This window comes from Kogia breviceps, chromosome 5 (genome assembly GCF_026419965.1).
Source record: "Kogia breviceps isolate mKogBre1 chromosome 5, mKogBre1 haplotype 1, whole genome shotgun sequence".
NCBI classification, from domain to species: Eukaryota; Metazoa; Chordata; class Mammalia; order Artiodactyla; family Physeteridae; genus Kogia; species Kogia breviceps.
Window position 1 is genome coordinate 62,995,146 of NC_081314.1, and position 12,802 is coordinate 63,007,947.

The 12,802-nt window shown below is 40.8% G+C and overlaps 1 protein-coding gene across 4 annotated transcripts in view; it reads left to right on the forward strand.

Moving 5' to 3' along the window:
* Positions 1–12,802, forward strand: part of USP13 (ubiquitin specific peptidase 13) — a 122,265-nt gene that overhangs the window by 89,620 nt on the left and 19,843 nt on the right. For all 4 annotated transcript variants that reach the window (XM_059064577.2, XM_067034061.1, XM_067034060.1 and 1 more), the window contains 3 exons: positions 719–862; positions 2,652–2,806; positions 4,346–4,499. In XM_059064577.2, the coding sequence (XP_058920560.1) occupies positions 719–862; positions 2,652–2,806; positions 4,346–4,499 (453 nt within the window). The remainder of the gene's footprint in view (positions 1–718; positions 863–2,651; positions 2,807–4,345; positions 4,500–12,802) is intronic.

The window sequence follows — 12,802 nt, forward strand, 5'->3', positions numbered from 1 at the left end:
ACATGGACATACATACACACCCAGGTACAAGTATACATATGCATATAAGCATGTGTATGTGTGCATACACATACAAATCTATATTTATGTCTGTGTATCGATAAACACATACCTCTCTACCAATATCTATACATTATTGTGAAAAGAAAACAAAATCTGTGTCCAAGCCGAAGTTAGGTTTGTAAAGCAATCTTTTTTTTAATCTCTTAAATGTATACAATTAACAAGCACATTCTTTCCTTCTGTCATAACATTGGGCTCTCCATTTCTCAGAGCTGGTTACATCCTTTGATTGCTAATATATCTAAAGACCTGTGAGATTTAAGGAATAGGCTTTTCGGCCTGTAGATAATGCTTTTCTCTTCAAATTTCAGCATTCCATAGGAGAGGCTGCTGTAGTGGTTTTGAGAGTGATGTAAGAGACTGAAATGGTTCTGGGAATACACTAGATCTCCCCATAGGGAATTAGAGAGTTGTTTTTCAGTGCTTGGATTGTTCAGGTAATTACCATGGTTCCTATTTAGGTCAAAGATAAAAACTCAACTCAAATAGCTTAATATTTGGATGGCTTAAAACAAAACACAGTTAAACCACCATGTACATATTAAACAAAATAGCCCGTTCTTTGGGTAGCATGTGGATAAGGGGCGAAGAGAAGCTAAGACAAGAAGAAATAGGGTTGACTTTTTTACACCAGAATATCCTGTGTGCTCTGTAGCATCAGACATCGATGAGTCATCGGTGATGCAGCTGGCCGAGATGGGTTTCCCTCTGGAAGCTTGTCGGAAGGCTGTGTATTTTACTGGAAATATGGGAGCCGAAGTGGCCTTCAACTGGATCATTGTTCACATGGAAGAGCCAGGTAGGTGGTCAGAAAATGGGATGGCTTTGGAGTCTGATGTGATCCTCAATGATGTTAAGCCTTGGTCCTACTGTGTCCTCTGGATGTGTCCCAGAAAATGACCTTTCAGCTCATAATCTGCTACATGAGGTTGGGGGATGGTTATTTTGCCCATGTAGCAAAGTCACAATCTTTATCTTTCCTCCTTTTTTAAATAGTAGCTTTGTTGAGATTAATTCACCCTTTTAAATTGTATAATTCAGTAGCAAAAAGACCATTGGAAAGATATGGGATAAACTTCTAGCTAAGAGATGAGGAGGACTTGAGATAGAAAAATGTGCATGAAGAAATAGGGGCTGTTTAGTTAGCTTTTACTTTTATCCACTTTATTAAGCTGTAATTCGCATACCATATAATTTCCTCATTTAAAGTGTACATTTCAGTGGTTTTTTTTTTAGTAGATTCGCAGAATTGTGCCACCATCAATAGGTAATTTCCAAAAAGAAATTCTGTACACAATAGCAGTCACTTTCACATTTCCCCTGCTCTCTCCAGCCCCCGACAATCACTAGTCTACTTTCCGGCTCTGTGGATTTGCCTATTTTGGATGTTTCATATAAATGTAATCATATAATATGAGATCTTTTGTTTTGGGCTTCTATCACTTAGCATAATGCTTTCAAGGTATTGGTACTTCATTCCTTTTTATGGCTGAATAATTTGTTGTATGGACGTACTATATTTTATTTATCCTTTCATCAGTTGGTAGACATTTGGGTTGTTTCCACTTTTTAGCTATTATGAATAATGCTGCTATAAACATTTTGTGTACAAATTTTTATGTGGACATTTTTTCATTTCTTTTGAGTGGAATTGCTGTGTCATATAGTAATTCCACATTTGACTTTCTTAGGAACCACCCAATTGTTTTCAACAGTGGCTGTACAACATTCCCATCAGCAATGTATGAGGGTTCCAGTTTCTCCACATCCTCACCAACCCCCGTTGTTATTGTTTTTATTATACCCAATCCATTGGATTATAAGTGGTATCTCATTGTCGTTTTGATTTGCATTTCCCTAATGGCTAATGATGAATGTCTTTTCATATGCTTATTGGCCATTTATGTATCTTTGAGGAAATGTCTCTTCAAATCCTTTGCCCATTTTTAATGAGGTTATTTGTATTGTTGAATTCTAAGAGCTCTGGATACAGGTACCTTATCAGATATATGATTTGCAAATATTTTCTCCCATTGTGTGGGTTGTCTTTTCACTTTCTTGATGGTGTCCTTTGAAGCACAAAAGTTTTTAATTTTGATGAAGTCCAATTTGTCTTTTTCTTTTGTCACTTGTGCTTTTGGTGTACCTAAGAAACCATTGCCTAACCCAAGGTCACAGAGATTTTCTCATATGCTTTCTTCTAAGAATTCTGTAGTTTTAGCTCTGACATTTAGGCCAATGAACCATTTGGAGTTAATTTTTACATATGGTGTAAGGTAGGGGTCCAACCTTAGTTTTTTGCATGTGGATATGTAGTTGTCCCAGTACTATTTGTTGAAAAGACTGTCCTTTCCCCTTTGAATGGTCTTGGTAGCCTTGTTGAAAATCAGTTGACCATAGGTATGTGGGTTTATATCTGAACTCTCAATTCTATTTGATTGGTCTGTTGATCTATATGTTTATCCTTATGACAGTACCAGACTGTCTTGTTTATTTTAACTTTAGGTATTTTTTCTTCTTCGCTCTAAAATGTTGTTTATTTCAAGACCCAAAAAAGAAAAGGGACTGAGTGTGATTATTTTCCCCAGATTTTGCCGAGCCGCTGACCATGCCAGGTTATGGAGGAGCAACTTCTGCTGGAGCCTCTGCTGGATTGGATAACCAACCTCCGGAGGAAACTGTAGCTCTCATTACCTCCATGGGATTCCATCGAAATCAGGCTCTTCAGGCGCTACGAGCAACGGTAAGCCTGGGAGACTGTGAACACCTTCTTCTTGTTGGACGTAGTTTGTGTTTTGTCAGTGGCAACTGAAACTTTCCAATGTCCTTTGATCATTTTGAATCATGTCTGTCTCATGCTATACCCCACCATGCCCCACAAAGATTTATTTGTGTGTAGTATATATAAAGCTAAAATAAATGATTGAGGGAATCATACAGAGATTTTAAGAATAAGGAGATATTTTAAGAAGGAGCGAGATAATACACTGGGGACAAGTTGACCCAACTGAAAGAAACTCTGTATCATCTTAATGTTTATTAGCATGAGGTCAGAGACTTGACTTGGAGCTTGCTTGTGTTCTTAGAGCAAAGAGGGATGCTTGAGATTCTGTGTTCAATAAGGCAGTTCTTAAGGAGAAATTGTGCTTTTCTGATACCAAGACCTTGGAGCAATGTCTCTCAAAAGTCCTTATAGAGAAGTCTCCTTGGAATTCTCTGCTTTTGTTTCTCTCTACAGAGAAAGAAGGTTTTTCAGGTATTTGTGAAGTCCTGATATTATCAGGAAAGAAGGGACCAGGAAACGGGAGGGTAGACAGAACCTTTCCTTTTGCAGTGAAGGTATCTGTTTAGTATTGAGGGAAAGTACTCTTTTTTTTTTTTTTTTCACACCATAATCCATTTTTGAGTGGATATCTACTCCTAATTCCTTCTTGCTTATCCTGACTGGTTGCCTGCTGAGGTCCCTTGCTGAGGTCACAACGGCTCTCTCCTGGCTCCGGGCAGTGTGACTGGAAAAATCTGTTTCCCTTTAAAATGCTTGAAATGTCTCAACCAGAGTTTGTTGTATGCGGGGTACTTGCTTATGCCTCCATTATTTTACTTGCTTGACTGTTTAATTGGAGATTCTAACTACACCTAAACAAATTCTTTAACTCACCAAGTGATACCACAAAGGGAGAAGACAGAAATGTTTTTATGATCCATTGATTTGAATTACATGGAGTTCAGTTTAAAACAATGTAACTTAACTAACCAGTGTTGTCATCATTAATCAAGGCATCAGTCTTGTCTCTACTGCAATGCAACCACTTTGCCAACATTTAGGAGAGGAGCTCTGACACAGTACTCACGTTGGCTTCTCTCTACCCTGCATGGTTATCTGCACAAAATACAGTTGGTAGAGAAGATAGCGTGTGCAGTTAGTGTGGCTTTGGAAAAGGCTGCAATGAAACAGATGCCTTCTCTTTGGCATTTTGCCTCCCATCATTATCAGCATCAGCCCACAGAAATGCTGAGCTAAGACTGATTTGGGCTTTGCAGTGCTGACCTGCTGCTGTGAGATGTTCTCCAGCAAATCCAGTTACAGACTTTGGTTGGGAGACTTGCAGAATGTCCACGGAAAGTGTGTTTCATGTGCAGGGTCAGAGCTTCTTACTCAGAGGCACTTAGGACTAACGAATTCAAGCCTCCTGTCCTATCTGCTTGACATCCTGGTTCAAATGGTCAGGATATAATGAGGCCCCGGGACTGCATACATTGTAAAAATGTTTTGTTTTATTAGAATAGTAACCTGGAAAGAGCACTGGATTGGATCTTTAGCCACCCTGAGTTTGAGGAGGACAGTGACTTTGTGATCGAGATGGAGAATAATGCCAATGCGAACATTATTTCTGAAGCCAAGCCTGAAGGACCTAGAGTCAAGGATGGATCTGGAAGTAAGTTCTTGACTTAGGGATTGTCTGAGCAGTCGTGATTGTACATTCGGTTCGTGCCCTTCCCTCCCACTCCCGAATATTAAAACCTTTGCCATCATTTAAAAGTTAGCACAGATCCCAGCTTCTCATCAATGGTGTGCTTGGCCACTTCGCATAGGCCAGGGTGATCTGAGGAAGTCTTGGGCAGACTCAGTCATGTCACCTGGTAGTGTGTGTGCCTCAGTTTCGAGCCAGCTCTGACTTTGTCTATCATCTGAGGTGAAATTTCATTGTGGACCGTGAACGTTTTTGTCCAAAAGAGAGCATTTATTTTTGTGGTGATATTTTTGAAGAGTTGAAAAGCAGTCTTATAACCTTGACCCTCTCGTTGCTCATACCTCCTCCTGATCATTTTCTGAAGGGCTGTCAGGATGGCAGGAAGAGGTGCCATAGGCCCATGGGGAGCCTTCCATCAGCAAAAACTTACATATGTCACTCTGCGCGAGTAGGGCTCTGAACACTTTACCTAAGCACTCATTTAATCCTCACCACACCCATTTTACAAGTGAGAAAACAGAGGCATAGAAAGATTAGGTAACCTTGCCCAAGGTCACATAGCTCTTCAGAGGTGGAGCGAAGATTCAAAGTCAGAATCCATGTTCTTCAGCACTGTGATACCCTTCTTCTTGGGCTGTGCTTGCCTACAGGGTCGGAGCCTGGCGGCCATCAGCTCCTGCGGTCAGGTCCCAGCCTGCTTGGCTCTCAGTGTTATCTCCTCTGCAGCCCCAGACCTACAGCTCACGTGCCTGCTATGGTACCACACTGCCAGCCTGCTCATCTGTCCTCACCGTCTTCTCCCTACTTCCAGGCCTTCGTTCAGGCTAATCCTTAGCTGCGAATTGCCCCTTCTTTCCCATCACGGCACCCTAAAATCCTCATCGTTATGCAGAACTTGGCCACAGATTCCATTTCTCTGGACCACTTTCCCAGGTTCTTGTCACAATTGGTCCCTCCTTACCTCACATGCTGGTAGTAATTATACCAATATTAACAATACTTCCACTTGTGTCACGTTTCATCTTCACAGTAACCCTATGAGGTAGGTACCGTTATTATCTCCATGCCACAGATGAAGAAACTGAGGCAGAGAAGGCAAAGGAACTTGACAAGGTCACTGTGCTGGTGAGAAGTAGAACCAGAATTCCAACCCAAGCAACCTACCTGCAGAGACTGTGCCTGTAGCCACTGTAACGTAGTGTTTGTTCTTCTGTTATTAGAGGTATCAGATTCATCTTGAGATAAAATTAGTTGGGTAAATACCTGTGTCTCCCAGCTGACTGGGAGCTCATGGAGGACAGAAGCTATTTTACTTTTATAAAGCTTGTGGTGTCCAGTGCCTAGAAAGTACCAAGTAAATAATAATTGGATTTAATTAAATTTACCATAACAGCATTTGCTTCTATAATCGTATGGCTGTAGCTCTACTCATTAATGGTCTTACCAGACCTAACACATATGTATTGATATAGCTCTAGAGACAGAGAGGGGGAGGGAAACTTTCTTCTTCTTTTATATAAAATAGGAATTTCTTCACTGAAGTTGTTTTAATCCAACTAGACTAGAAAAGGATGAGCTGTAGTTCTCCCGACTTCCACATTCATCTAAAGGGTCTTGTATTACTTTTCGGAAATCATTGGCTTGCTTGAAACATTAAAAGCTGTTATGGACAAGTATTATTCAATAATTCATGAGCAGGATTTATTATGTGTTACATGTCCATCGGTTCACTCCTTCCTTGATTTTCAGTAATGGACTCTTCTTTAGGGAAAGTGAGTTCTTGCAGAAAGAATAAACCACAAGATGGGGCCACTGTAAAGCTGCCAAGGTATTTGGCTGCAGAGGGAAGGAGAATCTGATCATTAGGGTTTCCTGTCTTCCGATAGAGCTTGGAGGGACCAGCCATTCTCTCAGAGATGGTCATTAATTATACAGAACAGCCACATCCTCTCCTCGGTCTTACTGAACTCAGAGTGACCCGCATATATTCCTGGTTTTTGAGTTGCATCCTTGAATAGGATGTCATGATGATGTTTTTGAGCACGCTTGAATTTAAAGGCACTCTGGGCCAAACTATGGCTTTACTCCTCATCGCTCCCAAATTTCGGCACTTATGGGTGAGGGTGGGGAAGGAGAGAGTGATGCACTATGAGAAATCACGTATGGGATATGCAGAATTTAAGGGCAGTAGGAGGTGAAAAATTTAATTATGAAAAAAGCATAAACCACCCTAACTCACCAAATGCATTCTGCATTGTATTTTATAGAAGAACAGACGTTTTTAAAGTCACCTTTCCAGCAGTGTGTCTGCCCCATGGGAGGTGATCAGCAAGTGAATGATTGAATGAAGAATTAAATGAATGCCAGGTGGTAGTGGTCACAGGGATAGTTTTTTTAATTACTTCCACTAAGTACCATTTGGAGGAATTAGCAGTGTACTGTTGCATTCTATTCTATTCTATTCCCTTTCACAGGAAAGGGAAAAGATGATTTCTTGTACTTTGCTGCATTAGCACCTGAACTCATGTCACTTTTTTTCCTTTTACAAAAATTAACATTTATGTTGTTTCTTTTTCTTATAATTAAAAGGATGTATAATAATTTTAGCAAATGGAGAAAATACAGATATAGAAAAGAGGAAAACGAAAATTACAATCCTGCTACCCAGTCATAACCCAGTCACTGTTAAATGTTTTTTGTATATTCTTTAGACCTTTCTTTGCAAATATATAAAAATGTATATTTATAAGAATATAGCATTCTATTCTATACATGCTATTTAAAAAAATTTGAAGTATAGTTTTTTTTTTTTTTTTTTTTTTGTGGTACGCGGGCCTCTCACTGTTGTGGCCTCTCCCGTTGCGGAGCACAGGCTCCGGACGCGCAGGCTCAGCGGCCATGGCTCACGGGCCCAGCCGCTCCGCGTCATGTAGGATCTTCCCAGACCGGGGCACGAACCCGTGTCCCCTGCATCGGCAGGCGGATTCTCAACCACCACGCCACCAGGGAAGCCCAAAGTATAGTTGATTTACAATATTATATTAGTTTCAGGTGTACAACATTGTGATTCAATATTTTTATAGCTGACACTCCACTTATAGTTATTACAAAATAATGACTGTATTTCCCTGTTCTGTACAAGATATCCTTGTGGCGTATCTACTTTACACTATATGTGCTGTTTTATAGCCTGATCTTTCCGTAACTGTGGGTGTACATTATGTAAATCTAGGTCATTGAACATATATTAATATTTCATTGTACCATAATATATATATACCTAATCTTAGGCTAGTGGTTGTTTAAATAAAAGATGATTTCAGAAAGAGTTTTAAATAATTGGGTTATTTGCACATTCGGAAGGTGATGGCAGTGATTTTTAAATAACACATTTCTTAAAGGATGAATGCAGTTCACAGAAGTACAACAAATGCCTCTTTCGATCTCTATCCAGGTAACAAACATTGGTTCAGCTTTTCAGTTTCTTTCATTTCTTCCCTCCTCCACCCCGTCCCTTCCTTTTTTCTCTATTAAAAATAATGCTGTAATGAACATTCTTGAGCTCTCCCTTATTATTTCTTTAGGGTAAGTTTCTGGAAGTGAAGTTTTGGGGTCAGAACTGCATATTTTTGAGATGTGAATACGGATGATCCCATCACCAACCTCCCCACCCCCCGCCTCGCCCAAAACACAGCCCTGTGCTCGTTTCCTGTCCTTCCCAGCAGTGCTGTTGGCGGAGCACTCTTCATGTGTTTTATATCTTTATTGCCTAGTTGTTTTTCTTGTGTTGATCGCTTCCTCATTTCCTTTGCCCATTTTCCCATTTTTATTGAGGTTTTTAGATTTTTTAAAATTAATTTGTATGAGAGTTTCAAATACTGTAAATTAGTTTGGGAATACCTCATAGCTTTACAATATTGAGTTTTTCTGGCCAGAAACATGTTACTCTTTTCCTTTGCTTCATATCCCCCTTCTCCCACCCATGCAGAGCTATACGGTTTTCTTTATAAACGTCTTCTGCCTTTTTAGTTTAGTTCTCAGAATTACATTTTCTGTGTTACTTATGGATAACATTTTTCCCCATTATATTTTCTCAATTGTTCCTGATGAATTTTGGAAAGTTCCTGGTCTTGTAATTGGCCATTCTCCAGGGGTTTGATTAGAATTACATCAAATTCATAGGTTCCACTCTGGGAGATGTATATTCTGTGTAGGTGAGTTGTTTGCATTTCCCAAACATTGTTTTTTACCTTTATTTTGGTTGGTGAATTGGCTTGGACATTTGACTTGGGGGTAATGAGGGCAATTTAAAGGTTTAGGTGATTTCTATTTAGGAGCAAAATGGAGAGCCAAAACAGACAAACCAAGTAAAACCAACAACAGGGTTTTCAGGGTTCTTTTGTAATTAGCAGGATTGCTGAGCCAAACTTGTCTAAGCAAAAAAGGGTTGTCTTGTAATATAAAGGCTGGAAAGTCCCAGGAAGACTTGACTCTGGGCATGCCCTTGACTCCAGGACTCAAGCCCTTTTCTGTGAGTATATCTCTTGCCTCTGGGGTTGGTTCCAGTCTCAGACAGGCTCTCCCTCATGGCCACAAGATGGCTGCCAGTGCCTCCTACTACTGTATCTTTACAGCAGAAAGAGGCATGTCCCAGAGTTCTCATCAGATGCTCTGGGAATGTGAGAGTCTGTCATGTACCCTCCCCTGTTGTTATGTCTGAGCCGAGAAGGGAAGGGTTGGTCTCTTCAAAGCACTGATTTGAGTGTGGGCCTAGACCAGCAGAATCAGCGTCACCTGAGAACTTGCTGGAGATGCATATTCTTGGACCTCACCCAGACCTACTGAATTAGGCCCTCCAGGGGCGGGCTTAGCGAGGTGTGGTTTAACAGGCCCTCAAGGTGGTTCTAATTCAGCTTAAATTTGAGAACCACCATTTTAAACAGCAAGATTAGGTTACTCTTACTTTAAGATGGAGGATCATGGCCGCTGGGACATCACTCCAGCAGGTTAACGCTGAAAATAATGACAAGGTAGGTGTTTGAATTGAAAAATCAGTGACTGGGATTAAAGAAGCACTTGTATCAAATTCTTCCTTTAGGGAATATGTAATTAAAAATTACTATTGCCATCTTTTTGAATGAGGAAGTAATGTTACTACATGAAACTCTTTCATTTAAATGTTATCTACCTTGATTAAAAGAATTTGTGCTATTAACACTTGGGGAAATAGTAGCTGTCCTTTATTGAATGTCTACTAAATGCCAGGCATTTCCTCTACCGCTTTTCCCTGGCTGCTTACAGCAAGGTATTTGGATGAGAAAGTGGTAGCTGACAAGGTTACTGACTTGCTTATGGTAGGACCACCTTGTAATTCAGGTCTGGCTGATTTTGAGGACTGCATTTTCTCCTTTGCCCCCTATTGAGTCATCCTATTTCAAGTTATCTAAATTGGAATGGAGGCAGGAGCCTGCTTTTCAGAAGGCTCTGTTTATTGTCATGTCCTACCTGTTTTAAGAGCTGCACTTTCTGTTGAGTTTTTCAAATTTTTAAGAAGTGGGAAATCAAGTCATCAGTCTGACCTATCTGGGCTTCTGCCATTTGCAAAATCATTTCTGTTTCTGTGTTGCACTTAATGAGCGTTTAATTTTTTTTTTTTTTTTAAAAGAACTCACTGATTGCCAACGTAATTAAAATGTGATTAGTCTGATTACTCAGAACCTTCTCTGGCCCCTTCAGCCACATTGCTGTCATGGTGCAGACAACTGCTGCAGCTGAGGATTTTCCAGGAAGGGGAGCAGAAAGACATTTCATTTACATAGTGGTGGGGCTCCCTGAGGAATGCAGCCAGAATAAGATCTGGAGAGCAGAGGTGCAGTGCCCAGGGAAGCCAAGCCCCAGTGGTCTGTTTGAAAGCAGTACACACTTACTTAATATATCTGGGCTCTCATTCTTTTTTAAAAAGATTATTTATTTATTTATTTATGGCTGTGTTGGGTCTTCTTTGCTGCCTGTGGGCTTTCTTTAGTTGTGGTGAGCGGGGGCTACTCTTTGTTGTGGTGTATGGGCTTCTCATCGCGGTGGCTTCTCTTGCTGTGGAGCATGGGCTCTAGGCACGTGGGCTTCAGTAGTTGTGGCTCGCAGATTCTAGAGTGCAGGCTCAGTAGTCGTGGTGCACGGGCTTAGTTGCTCTGCGGCATGTGGGATCTTCCTGGACCAGGGCTCGAACCCATGTCCCCTTCGTTGGCAGGTGGATTCTTAACCACTGCGCCACCAGGGAAGTCCTAGGGCTCTCATTCTTATCCCCCATGTCAGCACCTGTGCTTTTCAGTGGTGCTCTTGGAAGTTAAGAAGAAGTGACTCTGTAGTAAACTAATTTACACTGAAGTATAGATGACTGAGAACCATTAAGCTTAGGGGGAAGTGTTTGATATTTGTTGTTTTAGGCAGTACACAAATGAGAAGTCTAGGTGGATTGGTAATTTCGAGCTGGCTGGGGCAGGGGAGGCAATTTGTAGAACCTTTAAGATTCTGTGCACGTTATCAGCTGCCTTAAGCTGTTACTGATTTACCCCAATCCTCCTTGTTCTCTTTTTGGTAATTGAATAGTTTTCTAAAAGCTCCAAATCCACCCCCAATCCCCACCACACACACGGGTCTTTTCTCAGAGCAGGAATGAGGGAAATCAAGCTGTTGGGGGTGGAGACTGTTTGGGTGTTTGTGAGTCAAATGCTGGTCAGTTGGGGATGACATTTTCCCTTCTGTTGTTAGGGGTGGGTTATGAAACACATTATTCAAGTTAGGAAGATTCAGTTGGAAAACTCAGTTTTGGTGTCTCACCAGAAGGCTGCAGAGCCCTGAGGTCTTGGTGGTGGTTTCGAGTAGTCTTTGGTGTTTCTGTATTCTGAGCACTCTGTAGACTGACTAAATAACATGTCATGGCCTTATGATAACCACTGCTTTTCAAGTGGATGTAGATGCTATAATGGTTTATAAGATATAAATTAATTTAACTGCACTCCTGAATCTAGAGTTTGCTTTCAGTCATGATGTGTGGTTGAACTATAGTTTTCAAAAAGGTAAAGGGTGACTCATGTACATAAAAACTGAACACATACTACAAATTTTCTTTGACTCATTAATTAGGGAACCAGTTAGTTGTTATTACTGGTTCATAAGCATCTGAAAAGCTATTTAAAAGATATCTAAAGATAATTTGATGGCTGAGTTAGATATAAAACCTAGTGTCTATCAGGATCGTAACTCCTTGAGGTTACAGGTGTTGACAGAAGAAAGATGCACAGCCTGAAAGTTTCAAGTGACGTTTTCTGCGGGGACCTTACTGAGGACTGTAGCTCTGAGGAACTGCTCTGAAGAGGTAGAGAAGGAGCCAGGATATATAGGAGTTTTTTTGCTGGAAGAGAAACATGTAGTCGAACATTAAAAGATTACTGCTAATCAAAAAGAAAGACATCTCAAGTTAATGATTTTAGTACTTTCCTATGTAGGGGAAGATGCAAGACTCTGGGCTCACTGAAATTATTCCTTAAATATGCATCTTAACTGTCTATGTAAGGCTAGTATCCAGAGCACAGAAAGCTTGCTGTTTTTCTCCATCCTGATTTCCCCTCATTGTGCACCGTGGTGGGGTAGCTGCAGTGGCTGATATAGGCTTGATCTGTGTAGAGGTGGAATGGCAGACAGCGTTCTCTTCCACAGCACCCCCTCTTGGTCATAAATTCGACCAAGGTTTGGAGGGCATTTGGTGACCAATTTGTCCCACGGTATTAGGAAATCTCATGCCTAGGTCAGACGAGGAGTTTGTTGATAGGCCATTCAACATGCTATTTTTGGATCTGGCCCTGCTGATAACCTAAAATTCTCTGGATCATCTGTCTTACTAGTTTATTACGATCCAGGAAATGTTTTCCCTTATCGGTTCTTTCCATATCTAGAGTTGTACTAGTACAGTTATTCTGTATAGAGTTATATATGTGATCAGTTGCCTCAAGATGTTTAGCCACCATTAATTTTGCCAGAGGCCTGTTTACACGTCAGGTAATGCAAGAGACAACAATGTTTTTTTTTTTTAATTTAAAAAAATTTATGTTTTATTTTTGGCTGCATTGGGTCTTTATTGCTGCACACAGGCTTTTCTCTAGTTGCAGCGAGCGGGGGCTACTCTTCGTCGTGGTTCGTGGGCTTCTCATTGGGTGGCTTCTTTTGTTGCAGAGCACGGGCTCTAGGCACGCGGGCTTCAGCAGTTGTGG